Below are 20,771 nucleotides of genomic sequence, written 5' to 3' on the forward strand. Positions count from 1 at the left end.
AGCTCCATTTTCTCTTATGTTGTGATTTAAAAAAAAATAAAAAATTCATCTGGACATGTTAATGTCCAATGGCTTTTGTAAATCCACTGTGCTTAAATTGAGCAGAAAATAACTTAGAAAATTAGCGCTTCAATATGTAGCAGCTGTTCTTAAGAATGAGACAAAGGCCATGTGTTGGATGTCACTTTTATTTACATCAATTATGGTTTACTTCAGAGGAATGAAGCGGGAGGAGTGGGTGGCTCCAATACCAGGGCGACCATGCTTAACAGGCTTGTATGTAATGGAGAATTCTCCAAGGTAGTGACCAATCATCTCAGGCTGCAAGAAGAAGAAAAAAAGAAGAAGAAAAAAAACATGGACATTAAAATCAGTCATTTATATTAGCTCTCTTCATTGGTATCAACTCATTGTGCCCCTTTACCAAAACATCCTCGTGGTTTGATCACAGCCTGCCCAAATGGCACAAAACAGAACTAGACTTGGACATCTGGAAGTGAATATCCTTCAATAAAGGGCATAAATCATGGTGCGAAACATAATAGGGGTGAAGTTTTGATCTGTAAATAAACCAATTATATCCACATAACACAGCATATTTCAGCTGTGCATTACAAAAATCAATTATCATACGACTGAACAAGACAAAGAGACATTAATCAGGACCAAAAAAACAAAAAAAGCTATTTTAAAATCCTAAACATTTACCACGGATTAATACTGCTCCAATCCCCTGTGAAACAGAAGGGTTTAGCAAAGTATTTTCCCCTCAAATTGTTAAAAAAGAACAACAAAAAAAAAAAAACATCCATGTCTTGTTTAGTTGCCTCGATCCACGTTACACTTAAGCGTAAAACACAATCTTTGCCACAGCCTCACCTTGATTTCAACCTGGTTGAAGGTCTTGCCGTTGTACACGCCGACCATGGAGCCCACCATCTCAGGCAGGATGACCATGTCCCGCAGATGGGTCTTCACCACTTCAGGCTTTTCCATAGGTGGCGCCTCCTTCTTGGCCTTGCGCAGGCGTTTAAGGAGAGACTGCTGCTTCCTCCTCAGGCCACGGTTCAACCTCCTCCTCTGACGAGCACCATACAGCTGCATGAGCTGCTCGCTGAATTAACAGATACATTTAAGCCAATTAACTCTGATGCATCATAAAAATGAGGAGCTGGATTGGTGAATTCTTAAACGAGAAGGCACATGCACGGTTTAATGTGAGAAACTGAACAAAGAGTGACTTTTCTAGAAGTCGTTCCAAATTGAAAAAAAATAAGATTTGGCAGAGAGCTGCGGCAGGAACCCGAGACAATTATATTTATACCTTTATGTTCTGGTTTAGCAGCAACACAGCTGGAGTCTTAACTGGAGTTTGGTAGCTACATACATAACTACATATATAGATACACAGCTACACATGTGTATAGCAGTTGAGATAAAATACAGATATACAATTAGCTTATAACGGTTAATCCTCCTGTGATTACAGCCAGAGACAAAACGTCTGACCAAACGAACTGTTCAACTGTCCATTTGGTTATACACCAGTGGCTGGTTCTTACCTCAATTAAACGTCGCATGTAAAACTTCAGAACTAAGCAGCAGTTATATTGTGACTTAGAGTGTAATAAAACTTAAAATCAGTCTGTACAGGATTTTGCAACAATTTTTTGGTATTGTTGTTAGCCAAAAAACCTTAATTTTCCTGCAACTTTGGAAAAAATTGCAATGACATTCACATGTTCTTTCCCTCCTTCTACATAAAACTACTTAATTTGGAGAAAGTGCAACTGTTTTCACAGTGATGTTTGTTAGTAAACGAGACCTTTAAGCTATACTCATGTTATATGCAGGTGAGTAGAAGAGGGCTTTGGCTGATGACGTCTTCATGACAATGATGCGTCTTCTGCGGTAACGTTGAAAAACTGCAAGCTCCTCTGAATATTGAAGGTTTGCATGATTGTGTTAATTTGTGAATACTACAGAGCCTGTAAAGTGCTTTTTTTATTCTGGATTTGTCCAAATCGTGATTTGAGCCATCAACATTTAGTCAGCAGTGTACAGTTTCTCAAGAATCTAAGTATGAGCTAATACAATAGACACAGGCACAGAAGGAGAGAGAAGCCCTTGATTTTTCCTTCTCTAAACGTGACAGAATATGTCCAAGTCCTGTTACTCACTAGGACATGTCCAGGAGCTGGTCCAGGTCCACTCCTCTGTAGGTGAACTTCCTGAAAGTACGCTTCTTCTTCTGCTCTACGTCTGCCTGTAAACACATACAATTCACACAACACCTTTAACACAACAAGCCTCATGTTTAATACAAGCCTCAGTTAAACAAGGTGTTAGCTACATAAGACAGGCCTAACAAGCTAACGTCAACTTTGGCTTGAAACTCCTCATTTACGGCATAAACGCGCCACAGTAACGTGTGAAAGTGAAGTAGTTCATATTTAAAAGTATAAAAGTTAGATGGATCAGTAAGAGAGTGACTAGCGCACATTCGATATAGCGATTAGCGTCTCTAAGCGCTGGCAAAATTATTCACATCAACCAAATCCAAACCTTCAGCGCCAACAAATAATGTCAAAAACAAATATAGCGAGGCTCACGTAAACTAAAAACACAACAAGAGACTTTAATTTGCCCGAATTTAAGATGGATTCTGTTAGATTGTAGTAAAACAGAAATAAAACATCACCTACCATCTTGAGAGAGAAACCGGAAAAGGAAGTAGTTGACGTTGGCTCGCGCTAAAAGGAAGAGAGGGGAAAAAACGGTTTGGTGTGACGTCAGAACATTAGCTCGCCATCTTGTGGTGCGGAGATGAAACTTTCTTCAAGACTGAAATGTGGTTCGCTTATTATTTTTGAATTAATAATTAAATAATCAGCACAAAGCCTACTGATTTGAGTAAAAGGGCTGCTACTGTAGTAATAATTCACTTGATTAAAAGTAAAAGTAGTCAAGACCCAAGTAAGAGTAAACAAATAGCCTTGTGAAGAACTGCTTAAGTGAAGAATTACTTTACAAATTGCTTTTTCACATGTCTACGGAAGCCCTGCATGGCCATGCATTATTAAATTATTTTCTGTTGTTTTCTCGTGATCTCGACATAACAAAAGTTGTTTTCTCACAATGTCATTTTATCCAGAGAAAATCTCCTGCTTTGTGAATGGGACTGGTGTTACATGCATGTTGGCATCTTCTCCATCATCACTGTAATAATTCCCCGCTGTAGAGATGGACTTTATCTCCGCATTAAGAGAGAGGGGTGTGTCCCCTTCTCAAGTGTGGGACACTAATGTGGAAGTCGTCAGTCCTGCAGGGATGAGGTGTTTTTGTAGACCACCACGGAAGTTAGCATCACCCTGATTAGGATATTGGAAAAATCCAATAAGATTTTTCCACTGGCTTTTGGATTATTGTAGAAAATAAATTCTGTGAGCAACAAAAGTTTATGATTCTTACATGTTTCGTTCATTAAGATAAGATTCATAAGATTTTGAAGCCTAATTACACTCGCCAGAAGCAAAAAGCTAATCTTAAGCTATAAACGAACTACACCACGGTCGCATGACTTCAACGTCACCACCGATACGCTTCCGACAACTGTTTCAATCTTTATTTTTATTTTTAAAGCAATACACTTGGAAAATACAAAAATTGATAAACCCACTTTATTGGAAAATTTGAGTTGTTAGTGTAAACACAACGAGGCTGTAGTAGATGAGTTTTCCTGTTCGGCGTGATGACATTTAATGTTCGCGACAACCTCTGTATTCCCATTTAGCCACCGTCTTTTTCCAGACATGTAAAAGCTTTTTGAAAATCCTGAGTGGGGTATTACTGATGTATTTATGACGTAGTATAAAACGTGAACATATCTTGAGCTTGTGTTAACCACAGACCTTATTTCAGGCATTTAACAAAAAACATTCAAAACCCCGATTGACTTCGGGATGATGGATGTCCAGTACACAGGAAAATTTAGTCATGATCACGAGAAAACAACAGAAAAAAAATTTAATACTGCATGGCCACTTTGGGCTTCCGTAGATTCCACAAGATGTTGAAAACATTTATTTGAGATTCTGGACCATGTTGACATGATTCGCAAGTTGACATCACACAATTCCTGCAGATTTTTCAGCTGCACTTTCATGCTGTGAATCTCCCGCTCTCCCACATCCCAAAGGTGATCTACTGGATTCAGATCCGGTGACTGGGAAGACCACTGAAGAACACTGAACTCACTGTCATGTTCATGAAACCAGTTTGAGATGACTTTTGCTTTGTGACGTGGTGCATTATCGTGCTGGAAGTAGCCATTAGAACATGGGAAATTGTGGGCATGAAGTGATGCACATGGCCAGCAACAATATTCAAATAGTCTGTGGTATTCAAGCGATGATTGATGGTTAACAGGCCCAAAGTGTACCAAGAAAACATTCCCCACACTATTACACCACCTCCACCAGTCTAGACTGTTGACACAATACAGCTTGGTTCCATGGATTCATTCTGATCCTATCATCAGTGTGCCTCAGCAGAAATCGAGATTCATCAGACCAGGCTATGTTTTTCCAGTCTTCAACTGTCCAGTGTTGGTGAGTCTGAGTCCACTGCAGCCTCAGCTTTCTGTTCTTGGCCGACAGAAGTGGAACCCGACTTGGTCTTCTGCTGTTGTAGCCCTTCCACATCAATGTTTGAGATGTTGTGCGTTCTGAGATGCTTTTCTGCTCACCACAATTGTACAGAGTGATTATCTGAGTTCCTGTAGCCTTTCTATCACCTAGAACCAGCCTGGCCATTCTCCTTTGACCTCTCTCATCAACAAGGCATTTCCATTCACAGAACTGCCGCTCACTCATTCTTTCTTTACTGCACAATTTTGAGTAAACTTGCACGTGAAAATCCCAGGAGATCAGCAGTTATAGAAATACTCAAACCAGCGCATCTGGCACCAATAATCAAGCCACGGTCAAAATCACTGACATCACATTTTTTCCTCATTCTGATGGTCGATGTGAATGTTACCTGAAACTGCTGCCCCGCACCTGCATGATTTTATGTGTTGTACTGCTGCCACACTATTGGCTGATTAGATGAATTGGTGTAAAGGTGTTCCTAATAAAGGGCTCAGTGAGTGTTTATGTCAATATAGAAGTTATCATCAATATTCTTGTTCTTCGATTGTCTAATTCTCACTGTGAATGTAGCTCTCCACAAACACTAAGTTATAATGACAGAACTGACAAAAATGAGGAGAACATTAAAGACGACTTATACAACATCTGTCACAGCCTTGGAGTAAAACGCTGAAGCAGGAGTTTGTTTTGGGGCCCAAAAAATCCTCATAAATGTTCTCTACCTAGAGGAACTGGTTAGAGGCACCTGACACCCATTTCTAAAATATTAGAATCTTTGAATCATTTTAAAAAATTTAATGATTTCCTTTTGATCTTCATAAACACACGTTGTATTTATATATTAAAATTAACATTCATGGTTGAATGCCTATGCCTTTCAATGCTCATGCTAAATTAATTTTCTTAAATGCACTATGATATAGGCAGCAGAGGTCTAAAATAGTAAGGCATTTGTTAGATATTGCAACAATATTAATACTTAAACATATACGAAAGCTTTCCTTCTATTAACTCCTCCCAAAGTATTGGAACAGCAAGGTCAAGTCTGTTTTGCTATAAACACTGAAGCTGTTTGGGTTTGAGATCAAAAGATGATTATGGGACACCAGTGGTTTTTCTTTTTCAGAACATTCCAGATTATTGTACTGACTACGCCCAGCACATGTGCAATGGCTCTGATCAATTTTCCCTCTTTTCTCAGCTTTAATATGGCCTTGCTGTTCCAATACTTTCATAGACGACTGTATATTATACCTTCATATTTTCCCCACTTAGCCGTTGTTTGTTTATTATTACTTTTTAAAATACATTCTGAAACATTAAAAGACAACGATATGTATCTTTAAATCATTTATTTCAAATAAAATTTCTCTCTTTTTTTGCATAAGTGCAAAGTGCACTAAAACAGCCACCTGAGGGAATCCACTACATCCTGAAATAAAAACAAGAAAAGCGCACATTTAATAGTACAAAATTCTTTTAAAAAATTGCACAGTTCAGGTTTATAATACATATTTGTACGTTCTATTTCGAACAATGTTTTAAATAAAATGGTCAAAGGCTCAGATAGTAAACAAAAAGTCCACAAAATTGAAAATAAAATATTTTTGCCCTAATAGAATTAAAGCTGAGGAAATGGGAGACCCTGTCACTCCGCCGACTGGCATGGTTCTGTGCTGATGTTTCACCAATCAAGAAAATCTATTGCTAAATAGCGCTGCCCTACTAGAAAAGAAAGAAGAAAAAAAAAACACACAACAAATGTGGCCTCCTCATAAAGGAGTATAGTCCCTGTTCATAACTTACACACACTCAACCACACATACACACAAACACCCTCCAGTTACATTTGTAATGTTCATCAAGCTCACAATCCAGTGGCATTTGTGATCAGAACATCGATTCCCTGACGGTTTGTATTGCATTGAGGAAGTCAAAAGGGAATGGTCAGCGCCGATAAGGATGGAAGCCCTGGACGTTGTGGTTTTGCCCACGACCAAAAGTAGTCGCTGTGGGCTGCGGCGCTGATGTAGGCTGTGCGGAAGGGGCACCATATGAGGCAGTCTGCTGGCTAGGGTCGGCAAAGCTATGTCCAAAGCCGCTCAGATCCTGCCCATAACCTGTTTCAACAAATACAACAATACAATAATAAATCAACAACATCAGAGAAGTCATTCAAAACAAGGATGGAGGTTCCTGAAGAGACTGGCCTTCAGAAGAACTGCCCTTTTTAACATCCGATATTAAAAAATAAAATAATAAATAAATAAATAAATAAATAAATAAATAAATACTGTATTAGCAAGACACTAAACTACCTAAGCCACTACGAAAACAGAAGAGGAAAGAAAGTAATGAAAATATATTCAGAGCAAAGCTATTCAGGGACAAGAGTTAAAAAGAAATGCTTGCACAAAGAAATTTTCCCATTTCCCCGATACATTTTATGATGGTTCATTCATGAAAACAGATCAGACAGACAGGAACAGTTTTTTGGGGTTTTTTTGGGCCACAAATTAGAAAAAAATGGATAAGCAGCTATGAATTGCTAGCATTTTCTTTTCAACTTCCAACACAGTCAGTCATCTGTAAAATACATTTGTCAAGTGGGCTACAAATGCTACGAGACAGGGTAGCACAAAAGGCAGAAACGTACAGATATACAAGTTCTGTTATAATTAGATCATCCTTTTGCCAGCAAAGCAACGCAGAGACAAAGAAAGAGAAATAAGTTGAAGGACATTGTCGTTGTATAGTAAACTACAGCTACTATGTCACAAAACATCAGACAAGTAAAGAAGAGGTTGACCAATTGAGATTTGTAGCCAATTTAATACAAGTTACAAATACAAGAGAGGTGCAGTGTTTTTGTACAAATGACGTGTAGCTGTATTTAGTATACCATATGGAGAAAAGGACTGTATGTATACTGTATGTACAATACACATACAACATATGCATACAGTATGTGCACAAACTTGCATATGTAAAAATGCATGTAGAAAAAGAAAAGAAAAATAAATAAACTATCACTGAAATCTCATGAGTCTGTATACGGTTTTATTTATCTGCTGTTTTATTGGGTGGTTGTAAAATGCAGTAGCTCCCACCTACCTGCACTATATCCCTGCTCATCCTGACCATAACTGTGAGAAGGACGCGTTGGTCCGTAGGCAGAGGGGTCCTGAGGATAGTTACCCAAGCCTAGCAGGGAGATGAGGAGACCAGGTTGACTAAACCCAGAGAGAGCCTACCTTTGATACTAGCTCTGGGGGAGAGCTTCTTATACAAATTGTACTGCTTTTCTACAGGAAAAAAAACGATTACGCTGCTCTGACACTTGAAGAGCTAAAGATATTAAATCGAGAAGGTGAGTGGATTGGTCCTTTGCTGCCTTAAAATGGTTAAGTCTTAAAGGCAGTCACTTCTAATGGTAATGATGGATGGAAGCAAAGCATAAGCATGACACACTGAGCCAGGTGAGGTCAACGCTGCTGCACTGACCGACTCTGGTACAGGCAGCTAACGAGGTACAGATCAGTGCCGGTGCACAACACTTAATATCTGGGATTTCACATGTACTCAGACACAGTGCACTGATTTGATTGTGTGATATGTAGAGCTTCTACACATCCCACAATGTAGTCTCTGCTATGTTCTTGTCAGCCTTTGAGAAACAGGATTCATTCTGAAAAGCATTCAGTCGTGTACAGTATATTAAAAACAATTCAATTATGTACAGAGGGATGTATATCATTGTTAACATTATAGCTGCGGTCTAACCACCTTTTCTGACCTACAGGTAGCTAAATAATTTACAAAATGAAAGTTTAATAAAGTATAATCGGTGTCAATCTAACCATCAAGCTGTGTGCAGCTGATGCTTAAACGTTGTGCAAAAAAAAAAAAAAAATTTAATAATGATAATCTCCTACAATCAATGCTCCAAATAATTACCTGATTCATTATCATTCACTAGAAAAAAAAGAGGAAAGGGAAAGCATCTCACAAGAAAGGGTCACCTGTTTCAGTTATATATAAATTTCCTTAAAATATGATCTAAAATATGATAAATATCTTCCATGAAGATTCTGACTGGCATTTTTTTTTTTTTTTTTTTAACTCTGTGTATATCAACATTGAAAAGTCAGTAAGAAAATGATAATTGTTTATACACAAAGTCAAGTGTCAGTAATTGACACCTCCTTAAGCCTATTGACATTAAAGGAGGTGTCTCATGTTATCCAAAAAAGCAACAATGCAACACAGGATGATCTAATTCAAACACCCAAACTGATTATCTTTCCACATCAGCAAAATTCACACAGACTAATCAATTAATATCAGTATATATATATATATATAATATTATTTAATATAAATATTTGTGGTGGCATCTAGAGGATCATCAGGTATGCAGGCTTGTTTGAGCGTGATGCCATCATGCCAGTTCAGCCATGTGGTATAGAGAGCAAGCTCTTGCTTGTGTGAGGATCATTGTAATGGGCTAGAACTATGGTGGTTTAGAAAATGGATCCAATCAGCAGTAACAGGAGAGCAGGTGGCCAGGCCGAGGTGAGCCCTTTTTACTCACCGTACTGGCTATAAGAGAAGTCAGGCTGTGCTGGTGGGGCTTTGCTCATGTCCTGAGTAGGGGTGGTAGCAGGGGCAAAGCCCAGAGGCCCAGCTCCGGGAGTAGTAGGAGGCGGAGGCATTCCTTGGGGTACAAACTGGTCACCTTGTGGCGTGCCAAAACTGTACCCTGTCAGGTTAAAAAGGGTTGCAAAGAATCAAAAGTAAGCGCGAGATGTAAATAAAGAAACGCAAGGCTCAATTAAATGAAAGAGTAAGAGCGGAGAAGAGAAAGTCTTTCTACTCTCACCTTACAAAATAGGAATCACAAACTGCAACAAGAAACACTAAGCCCCCTTAGCAATTTGCAATCATTAGCAATACCTTACAATCATTTCCTCTTTGCAATAATTTAGATTTTAAAAGATAACAGAGGACCAGGGTTATGGTGGTGCGCAGCGGCTAGCATTGCCACCTCATAAATCCCAAAAAACAAGTTCGTAGGTGAACTGGTCACTCCAAGTTGTAAACAAATGTGTGTGTGTGTGCGTGCATGTGGTGCCCTGCGATGAACTGGCATATTTCTGCCTCTGGCATATTCCATGCCCAGTGTTCTCAGGATAGGCTCCACATCCATCTTAACCCTGAGCAGGATAAAGCACTTACTGAAGATGAATGACTGGGAAACCAGAGCCAGCAGAGACATGAAGCACTCTCATGCAATACCGACCCCTTAAACAAACGGAGTGAGGTGTTTTTATGACTTACCAAATTGAGGAGGTGTGCTGTAGCCCTGTTGTGGATATCCCTGAGGTGCCCCAAATCCTCCTGGTGGGGTTGCTGTAACTAGGAACGCATTAAAGGGCGAGGGAGGTTGGGCAGCACCTCGGCCTGCTGGCAAAGGAGGCCCATATCCCCCTGAAGCATAAAGGGACATGTAAAGATTAGAAAGCACCTCCCTAGTTAGCTGGAAGTGTCTCAAATAATAAGGCCGGTCTATAAATCATAGCAAATAATAGAACCTACCTATCGGCTGCCCTGTGGACACCCAAACCCCTGGAAGAAAGACAAGAAGTATTTTTACATGACAAACATTTACAAAAGTACTGTTTAAACTGTGTAAACTTTGTACAGTTTAAATGTGAAAATAGTCACACTTCTACTTTGGACAAACACAATTTGGTTTTCGAACAGATGGCAGACAGTGCGGCCAAAAAGAAGGGAAACTGAGGCTCAGATAGCAGTTGGCACCTCTGGTGTCTTTTTTCACACTAGAATGTCGTTTCTGGAGGGAAAGTTAGTCGGCCTCACTCACCCTGAGGGCCATAGCTCTGCTGCCAGCTCTGAGCAGGCTGTGCGGCCCAGCCATTGGCCGCACTTAAGATGGCTCTGGGTCCCCACTGATTGGCTCCCAGCTGCCCAGGGCCAGGAGCTTTGTTGTCCCGAGGCTCAGCCTTTTTCACTTCAACCTGGACAAAGGACAAGACCAGAAGGGTGTGAAAGGGCAGAAATCAATAACCAATGTGCCTTCTTCACCCCATCAATTACTAATCCTGTAATTCAGCTGAGATAGTTTTACTTAGATGTAACAAAATAGTTCATTAGTTAGAAAAATGAATCCTAGGCTTCTTATTCTACATAATGCTGAAGCAATGTTTCTAAGGTACGTTTGAATGGAGCAGACTTAAAGAGAGCTTTTACAAATTCACGTGAACAAAGCACAGGACTTTCTTTAAAAATTAAAAACTGCAAAAAAATACAGCCCAAACAGTCTTTATAAAGTGTACCTGAGAAACACCTTCCTTGCATTTCTGCTGCATCTTATCCCTTTTAAGTAGATAAAAACTATGATAGAAAGTCCAGACTTACCTTGCTAATGCATTTAAGAACCTCAATTTAGATCAATTTGAAGTAGAGATATGAGAACAGTAATTTTAGATCTAACTGTAAAAAAATAATAGTCATGCAGAGAATAATGGTGTCATAGATCTAATAAGAAATGAATCTTCATACTGTGTCAAACATGGGGGAAAAATATAATGTACCGTATTTTGATTTGAAAACTACGTATACCTGAAAAAGACTGAAGTTATGTGTGTATTTATAGGTCTAATGCTTCCAATCTGTATTATCAGAGATGAAAATTTATCTCCTTATTTTCAGTACCCAACCATAGGTGTGCCAGCCTTAGTGTAAAATGGGTAAGACTGAAATAGACCGGCTCCAAAATGGGTTGAGTTATTGGGGTCACCTTGAATCAAGAGCAAGGCATGACTTTTTTTTTTTTTTAGTTGCTTTCTGCAGTACAACACACAGTGACCTCCTTTTTCCGCCTTCCTTATTCCCTCTTTGTCGACCTAATTAGGTGCCAGTTTGAGCGAATAGTCTGAGGCCCGCCGCACAACTACCTAGGCCCTCTCCCGCGGGCTTCAGGGCTCAGCATGATGGGAGGGGAAGCACTTGAAATTGTGGCGTCCGACTCCAGAACTGGGGTTTGCAGAACAGTTTGATATGTTCCAGTTTCTAATTTTACAACATCCCCAAAATCCCATTTCAATAATGTCACGTCAAGAACAACGGTCTATATACTAGAGAACCTGCTTCCTTCAGGAAAACAGGACAGAGTCAAGGGGAAAGTAGATACATGTGGAAAAAAAAAATGTAGGACAGCAACACTGAGCCTTTATAGAAAGTACAGCAGTCTTCATGAAAGTGGTTCGTCACTTTGAATCAGCACACGGCACTAGTGCAGGTCAGAAAAATGCCCTTGGCAATTTCAGACTATTGAGTAATACATATCCACCAGTAAGCAGACTGAATGAACAAGTCATGTAGTTAAAGCTGAGCCAGTACTCTTGATTCCAACTTATCACTGTAATTAAAGATTTATCATTGTGAAATCATTTTTGCACATATTGTGCTACATAATAGTGCAGGAAATCCAGTAATCTAACCTCAATACATATGCTAACCTAAAAATGAAAAAATATATATTTTGGGGGGGGGGGGGGGGGACAGAAAATTGACACAGTATGGAGATTCTAACTGAGGTCACTTAATTGAGATTTTGCTTTGTGTTTTTTTGTTGTTGCAATAATGTCAAGAACTCAAACTGTAAGTGACCTGGCAAAAATGAAATAAATAATAAAAGATGAAAAATGACATTGACCAGTCCTTTAGGTGAAAACTGATTACATTTTAAACACTATATAACTACAAAAAAAAACAAAAAAAACTTCTCAGGTTAAAAAAGCAACAACAACAAAAAAAAAAACCTGGATAACTCTACTAACTCTACACAGTATCACCAGCACATAAACACCCAAAGGAGCGGTCCAAGTAAACCAAACCTTGGGCGACTGCAGAGCCTGTACACAGTATGATTCACTGTCAGTGATTCATGGTCAAAAGCACTTCGGTTTTTTTTTTAATCATTTAAGCCAATGTTGTAATGACAGTTGTAGTATCAAATCTTGGAGATTAAATCACAGATTAATTTCTGAGTATGTCTGTTACATCAGGATTAAATTTGAGTTCATGGCTCTGGAAGAAAACACTATTGGTCACCCAAGCTTCAGTTTCTTACTTAGGGTAAAATAAAACTACAACTACACACTTTTTTGCCCATGATGTCGTGAAAATGCATGTTGACAGCCTGGTCCACTGATTGTTCGGCCTCGAAAGTAATAAATCCAAAACCTAGCCAACGACCAAAAGTGAATCAAGGTAGCAGGGTGTTGGGACAGAACAAGGTGAAAAACAGGGGAAGGGGAGTTGACCAAGGTGACACTGTGGGGGTTTGGATTATGTTGCAGTCTGCGATACGAGCAAAGGTCGCCAAACAAGAACTGCAATCTCATCTCGCAAAAGAATTAATATTGTTCTCTGTATGTGCATTAAAGGTTCAAACCAATCGCTTTAATTATTCACCACTATTGTCATTTGATAATGTATTCCGATTCAAGACATATTCTGTATTACCAGATAAGTCTGTTTTATACATTAAAATCTTTTTTTTTAAAAATAAGCTAAAATAAAAATCCAATATGAAGATATTTTTCTACTTTTCACTTTTAAAAAAAATAAAATATACATTTCTACTTCCCATACAGTTCCATCCAAACCCCTTGAATGTCCCCTTGTTATATTCTTGTATAACATGTACAACAAATGCTGACAGCAACAATCATTAACACTTAATAATGATGAATAAATATAGTTTCTCAAAGCCTTCCCAAAATGACAGTATTTTGGGCAAGCAAAGAGAAGAGAAGAGCAATTTACAACACAGCTATAAAAAGCACCACAGAGATAAAAAGGTAAGGTTCTGCTACGAGTCTGTGCATGGCCAGAATTACACGAGGTGTAACCAAAGTTTCTCAGTTCCTTTTTCTTTTCTGAACCAGTTTACAGATTTTTTTTTTTTTTTTTTTTTTTAAATGAGCCATGTAGTCGAAAGCGGCCACACGCTGTTTGCTCACGAGGGAAAAAAAGTTCAGAACGACATTAATCTAGTTGAGACTACTGCACAAAATGACAAGCCCATTTTCAGGGTCATTCTTATGATAAAGCAGAGGATGAACCATATAAAACAGCGGGTGAGCTGTTCTTCTGCAGCACCAGCACTACTGTGTGAACTAGTTTAAAAAGTGATCAAATAACTGCGCAGCAGAACGGGGTTGTGAGGATCCCTCCACTTTGGGATCTAACCCGATTCCAATTAAGCAGCCTCGGAGACCCAGGTGGGGAATTCGAGATTTCCGATTCCATACAGAGAGCTTTGTTTAAATGAGCACTAAATATACATCTGACCTGCCACTCACCTACTTAAGATCAAAATTCATGAACATATTAAAACGGAAAGCACGTTCTGTAAGCTTCTGTCGAGTTCCTTCACGGTAGAATCCACCTGGAAAGTATAGGCTTTCTGACACGCATCACAGAACCTGATCCGAAACGGAGCAAGTTCGTTTTAAATACGACGAAAATATTCCCTTTAAAATGAACGCTCAGTTTTTCCATTGCAAACAGGCAGCTGGTTAACAGCCTTGATGCAGAAAAAACGAGTCTTAAATCTTCCTAATATGCCGAAACACAAACACCTAAATAAATGACTTAAGATAATTGCGTAATGATATATTTAGCAGGGTTACAATCTCACAGCGAAATGTTAGGTAGGAACTCTGGCTACACCTGCCAGTCTGACACCGCAACACATATTATACACATCGTTCCTGACTTTTATCAGTGTGGTGCCACTGTGAACACAATCCCCTGAAGGAAAAAAAAAAAACATCTTAAGAAACACAGTTAATTACAATCACAGTTCACAAGGAGAATGTATATAAAAGAAAGACAGAACTTATTTTACTATATATAGGTGTATATATACATATATATATAAACTTGTTAATAAGAATATCTGATACATATCATAAAAAAACAACTATTTATTGTATAGGGTTAATAAAAACAAAGCTCAAAATAACTATAAAATCCAATGACAAACTATTCATGTATCCTCAAAGAGATTTGAGATTAAGCAAGGTTGTTTTTCCCCCCCTTTCATTTGTACTAAGCAAGAGATGAGGAAACAACTCTTAATACACCCAAACACAATGTGCATGGAAGCAAAAAAAAAAAAAAAAACGTGATCCACTGAAAACATTTAAATTGTACATAATTTGCACTGGTGGTGAATTACAGGAAAGACTTCAAAACTATTATTGTGCATTCGTTTCAAGATCCTTAATCTTTAACACCAATTACTTGTGCTCGGTGTCATTTTATTTGACATTGAAATACACGGTCCTCACAAGTTTCCTGAAGAGTCTGCTTCCTTTCACCACCCCAGCGAGTGTGTTACACTGTGGAAAATTAAACACTTTCTGCACCTGTCTGTGAGTCTGCTTCACTTATATATCACCTGCATTCGGTTTCAAGCAACTGGACTATTTGAAATAATCAGCTTTCTCCTACATTAAGGAAGAGAGGTGTCTGATATTTGGGAGACTCAAGACTAATTGCTGCTTTTCAAGGAGAACAAAATGTTTTTTTTTTTTTTAAAAAAAATGAAGGTTAATACTGTACTGACGTTCTAAACAACAAGCAAATGCATCAGAAGCTGATTCAATGATGATGCCACAATGCACGTCTGCTACATATATATGCTCGGGATTTGACTTTTCTAAATGCAGGAGATGTGCAACAGGCCAAAGTCGACATGGGAGACATGGGAGTTAGAAATGAGATCAGAATGAGCTCTGCTGAAGGACTTTTTTTTTTTTTTTTTCCCTCTTTGGGTCAGAATAGTTTGTCATGAGTATGAAGATAGATGTATTGGGAACAGAACTAGATCAGCTTTTACCTCGGGGTCTCTGTTTCTCTGCATCATAGATCATTACCACCTCTGTGACCTTCAAGGAGAAAATGTATGACAAGCGAGTCAGAGGTAGAACAAAGTGACCGCTCAAAGGCTGATCTAAATTCAACAGCACTGCAACTGCAAGAGTTAATCTCTACAGTTAAAAGCGGCCTAAAAACCAAAATCATGATCGTTCTGTTTCTTATCATTAGACTGTGTTGCGGTCAAAAAACTGATGACACAAAACAGACATCCAAGCACCTAAATCTAAATCTTACCACTCCAAATCTGTTAAAATAGTCCCTGAGTTCAGGTTCACCGCAGTTGTGTGGAATTCCACCAACAAATATCTTCTTGGATTTATTGCTGTCACTTTTACCTCCTTTCTAAAACATATAAAATAACCACAGTTAAAATGCAGAGCAATACGAATACTCTGAATCTAGGAGTAGGAGACTTTCATTTAAATGTAGTGCATATATTTACAGAATCCTGGACAGCATGTTTATTTTTCAGTACATCACTTAAATTCTGTCAATATCAGCATAACATGTGAACTACAAAAGGCCTGAATGATTACATTCATGTTTCCAACAGAGCATCACAGTACTTACCCAGCCATCTTTTGCTCTCGTCTTCTCCGGCTGCATTCCTCTTGGAGTACATGGCTTAGGGTCAATCTGTGGGAGCAGAGAATTACACCTCGACTGCCCTTCAGTTTTCACGTACTTAGTTCAGCCTTAAGTATTACTTGGTATCATTGGAAATGTATTCTTATAATAAATGAACACTGATTTTTGACTGAAGTCAAGACACCATCAGAAAGCTACTTTGTTCTTACATTTCTACCGTCAAGGTTATGAGGCTTGGTATCCAGGACAGTCCGAACACAGTTTGGATCTTTAAACTTCACAAAGCCAAAACCCCTGGACTGATTTGTGCTTTTGTCCTTCATGATGACGCAGTCCACAACCTCTCCATATTGGGAGAAGTAATTTCGTAAAGTCTCTAAAAAGAGGAAGCGGATAGGCTGTAATGGCAGACTGCACACTGTTTAATACAGCAACCTTGACTTTAACAAATAAATTATATTCTTTGTTGCTAGGACATTTTGTTATCTGAAAACATCTGAGCACAATTTGTAAACTGTGTACATGGCTAAATAAGCTAGCGATATACTGTAGCTGGGCATCAAAGTTGGGTCTGATGTGATGTACAGTCACATTTCGTCAACGTGATGAAGGTGGAGATGAACTATTGCTGATAGTTATTCTATCTATAGTTTTTATATATATATATATATATATATATATATATATATATATATATATATATATATATATATATATATATATATATAAAACTACAGTTATAGATATAAGCCTACTTTCATTAAATTGTGTCAAACAAATGATGTATTTCTTTTAGGAAACTGCTTCTTTTGTTATTTAAATTTCCATTTTAACACAAGGTCAACGGTTTGGATTCTGTGGGTGCAAGTTCAGAAATCTAAAATCTTATTGGAGCAATTAGATAATTTAAGATATTCTTTATTAATCCTTAAGGAGATATGTAATTGTTCTATTATAGCAGCATGTATAGTGAAGTGTGGAGCACAAAAAACCCAGAGGAAAAAGTGCAAAATAATATAAGAAAGTACAAAATAAAAAAACAAAAGTAAATACAAATTTGAACGTATATTACAAAACAGAAAGTATGTTATTGCACTTGTTGAATGAAGAAAACAAACAGCAGTTAGAAGTACAGCAGCATCATACACTGCGTGCCAGTAAATATTTAAAATATTTAAATAATGAATATTGCACTCAAACAATTCTACAAAGTGTGACAAATGAAATATATCCAGTATAACAAACTGCAACAGTGGATAGATGTATATTAAATATATAATATAGAATGAATGCTTAATATTTCAATAGCTGAATTAAGTTTATAACAATCTGATAAGTTTTATGTTTATTTATTTTAACACTTTCAACGGGTCACTGGCTCGCGTCGCTTCTCAGTTATTGCAGAACAAGCACTAAAGTTTCTCAAACTGTGTTTTGCCGGGCAACGATATAAAAGAATGAGGCGTTCGCTTCATTTGCTTCAGCTAGTGTGAGGCTATAATGGTCGAGGCGTGTACATCTTAAATCGAGAGGAATGCGTTACTGCTAGCAACAGGAAGCCCGAACTATAAACAAAACTTGACCTCTGTCAGAGCATGCAGGACCTTTTCAGGGCTTAAATTTAACACTATTAAATGATATAGAAATACTGGTGGGAATATTTGGCCCGTTTAGGGTCCTCAAAGCGAGTCATATATTTCCTATATCTATTAAATGTCATACTCATACCTACATACTTCCTTATAGAGGTGCATCCATATTTACTCTGTGTGAGTAAATTTTAATTTGGCCAAAATGTATGCAGCTTTGGTCACTAAATCTGAGCAGAAGAGCTGGTGTAGGAGTCAGATGAGACAGCTTTTGAATGGTGCGCAGACACCACGTACCTACAGGTTAACTCAGGTGTGCACTTACTCGCTCACTCATGGGAGTCTTATAACACTGATGTATACGAGGAATCACTTAATATACTGTTAGGGCAATTCAAGTCCTTAAATATTTAAGAAATGCTTTACTTGCAATGCGATCATTCACACGCTGATAATGTTGGTCTCCGTAGCTTTTTAATAACACCCACACCGCAAACAATTCACGTTCTCTCGACCCCCTCATCCCACAGCTTGCCGTCAGTGCCACGACTGAACACTATTCTACACATTACCCATGTTTTAATGAGAACAGGGAGAATTACATGGCTTAGCACATACATATATATACATATATATATAAAATATAACGCGGGTCTCTAACCCTGGTCCTAGAGTACCTTCTGTCCTGCAAGTTTTGAGTATTTTTCCCTGCTCCAATACAAATGATTCAACTGTTGGGAGCAGAGAAAACAATAAAACGTGCCGAACACGACGAACTCCAAGCCTACGGTTAGAAACATGTACCCTATCGTAATTTCATTATTGTGTTCTTACGTGCTACACTATGGCTACACTCACATTACCAGGCAGAGGAAACAAATCCCAGGTTCTGCCCTAATGTGACACAGATTTTTTTTTTTTTTATCCAGGACTGCGTAGATGCAAAAACGTGGACCTACATCACGCTCGTACGAAATATGTAGCCAACGCGACACGAACAAGAACACCCGGATGCAAAGTCGACACGGTTTTTCCCCGACGTGCACACGGTTGTCGTCCAATCTCAGCGACACAACAATGGAGGACAGCAAAATCAGACAAGATAGGAAAATTAGTTTCAAAAACTAGTTTCATATTTGCAGATTCGATTCAAGCAAAAAAAAAAAAAAAAAACCTGGAAGGAAACGACAGAATCGGAGTAAAACCTGGCCAAAACGTCGATGTATGCATGCAGGGCGTTTCAGCGGACAGCCGAGTTCTCGTTAAAGACAGATACGGGTCACTTCAGGTTATGAACTGTCTAGATACGCGGATCCAATCTGAGTAAAATAAATAAATAAATAAATAAATAAATCTGAATTGTGCAAAGAAGCTTGTAAAGTGAAAGCGTCCCATGTTCCTGCTTCTACATAACTATTTAAGGAGGGGGAAAAAACACTATTAGTAGAAGCAGTTTAACTAGTGTGGATGAAATATCATACTGTAAGAATAATTCAGAAGGCTTCAAAGTGTTTCAGATGTGTATAGAAATCCCCTCAGTCTTACCTTGAGTTGTACTCCAGTCTAATCCACCCACAAACAGCTTCCTACAAGACGAGTGGATGTGACAGTGAACTCAGTGAAGTTATGCAAGAAAAAACAACATCAAGTGCAAGAAGGTCGTTTCCATTCAGCTAGGAGGCTATATCACTTTGAGAGACCTGTGCTGCCACTTGTTCTGGGTTTATCACAGAGCTGCAGCTTCTCTCTCTCTCTCTCTCTCTCTCTCTCTTTCAGCAGCTCCTTCAGAGAAACAGCTCGTCATTCACACTTTGACTTGCGGCCCATCAACAAAACCGGACTCACCGCCTCACACGTTAAACTCACCTTTATTATTACAGGTTTCACTCAAACAAAATCAACTTCCTTGGTGTAACACAGTTCACGGATTAACTGAGAATAATGTGCTAGACCACTCCGTGTTTACTCGTCTGACACGATCTTTACGCGAGTCGATATTTCGCTCATTTAACCCACCTCGCTAATTAACCTGCTAGCACCCGCTAACGTCATTAGCTTAGTAAGTAAAGAGTTTGTAAGACACCGAGTTTATGAATGAGGTGCTCTTCGTTAAAGCATTAAACTCGGCTTAAATCCGAACAAACTCCTACTTTTAACAAGTTCGAGTCGAAACTCTTGTATTTGGACTCCGCGTCAGTCAGCTTTACGGACAGGTAAACTGAGCTAGCTTAGAACTGACAGTTGACGGTAACTGTAAGCTAGCTCGAGCTCGAGCGGTATCATCGCTGAAGCTACACTGCGCAGGTCGCTTGCTAGCGAGGAGATGAGAAGGAGTGATATTTTAATGTTATTCCAACAAACAAACAACAGCAAATGGCGTCTTACCCAATTTCATCTCCAGGTAGGTTGTTCATATCTGTAGCGAGAGTTGAGGACTGGAGTGCGGACATTAGTCTGCTGCTTCAGTCTCCTACAGCTGCCTCCTCTCTCTGCTCCTACCCCGGGAAGGTCACTCCGCTTTCGGTTCAAACCCAACCTGCGCAACGCTGACGCGAAGCCACGGGGCCGCCCTGCAGGGGAAGCGCTGCTGACGCAAAGGCTGCTGGGAACTGTAGTCATCAGAACCGTTAGTAACGGCGACCTGAACCGTATTCAGTTCTGTTAAACCGCACTGGTCATGTCGTGGGCTTCATTATTTCATGAATGAAACATCATTGAACATACCGTTCATTCACGGCTCTGACAGTAGTTCCGGCTGTAACATAAAGTAGCCTTTAGGTTTATATTAGAGATGCACCGATGTATCGGCCGATCCCGATCATCAGCCGATACATCGGTGCATCTCTAATATAAATCTATTTATATTATATATTATAGGCTATTTTTCACGCTATGGGCTATCGGACGATAGTTTAAAAACACAATGATCAGGGCCGATTATATCCTGTCAATCAAAAGTGGG

General features: G+C 38.9%; 2 protein-coding genes across 4 annotated transcripts; both read right to left on the reverse strand.

Annotated features, from left to right (window-relative positions):
* Nucleotides 1-172: 172 nt before the first annotated feature.
* On the reverse strand, nucleotides 173-2,748 carry rps15 (ribosomal protein S15). The gene is given in 4 exon segments (NM_001200149.1): nucleotides 173-321; nucleotides 880-1,114; nucleotides 2,181-2,266; nucleotides 2,706-2,748. Coding segments are annotated over 4 exon segments (438 nt in total). The 5' UTR covers nucleotides 2,709-2,748; the 3' UTR covers nucleotides 173-207.
* A 3,241-nt stretch (nucleotides 2,749-5,989) lies between these two features.
* On the reverse strand, nucleotides 5,990-20,352 carry dazap1 (DAZ associated protein 1). Of its 3 annotated transcripts, XM_017478491.3 has the most exons (13): nucleotides 20,195-20,352; nucleotides 19,355-19,395; nucleotides 16,430-16,596; nucleotides 16,203-16,268; nucleotides 15,867-15,974; nucleotides 15,592-15,640; nucleotides 12,841-12,923; nucleotides 10,540-10,693; nucleotides 10,251-10,280; nucleotides 9,993-10,142; nucleotides 9,247-9,414; nucleotides 7,767-7,856; nucleotides 5,990-6,772 (listed from the first exon to the last, which is right to left on the reverse strand). In XM_017478491.3, exons 1-13 carry the CDS (start codon nucleotides 20,257-20,259, stop codon nucleotides 6,600-6,602), a joined length of 1,344 nt encoding a protein of 447 aa, XP_017333980.1. In that variant the 5' UTR covers nucleotides 20,260-20,352; the 3' UTR covers nucleotides 5,990-6,599. The 3 variants fall into 3 exon arrangements, with proteins under 3 accessions (XP_017333980.1, XP_017333981.1, XP_053539190.1); XM_017478492.3 differs by lacking the exon at nucleotides 7,767-7,856; XM_053683215.1 differs by lacking the exons at nucleotides 7,767-7,856; nucleotides 12,841-12,923; nucleotides 16,203-16,268; ... (1 more) ...; nucleotides 19,355-19,395; nucleotides 20,195-20,352 and having other exon boundaries at nucleotides 15,867-15,979.
* Nucleotides 20,353-20,771: the final 419 nt, after the last annotated feature.

The sequence above is a fragment of the Ictalurus punctatus genome, chromosome 10 (genome assembly GCF_001660625.3).
Source record: "Ictalurus punctatus breed USDA103 chromosome 10, Coco_2.0, whole genome shotgun sequence".
In the NCBI taxonomy this organism is placed as follows: domain Eukaryota; kingdom Metazoa; phylum Chordata; class Actinopteri; order Siluriformes; family Ictaluridae; genus Ictalurus; species Ictalurus punctatus.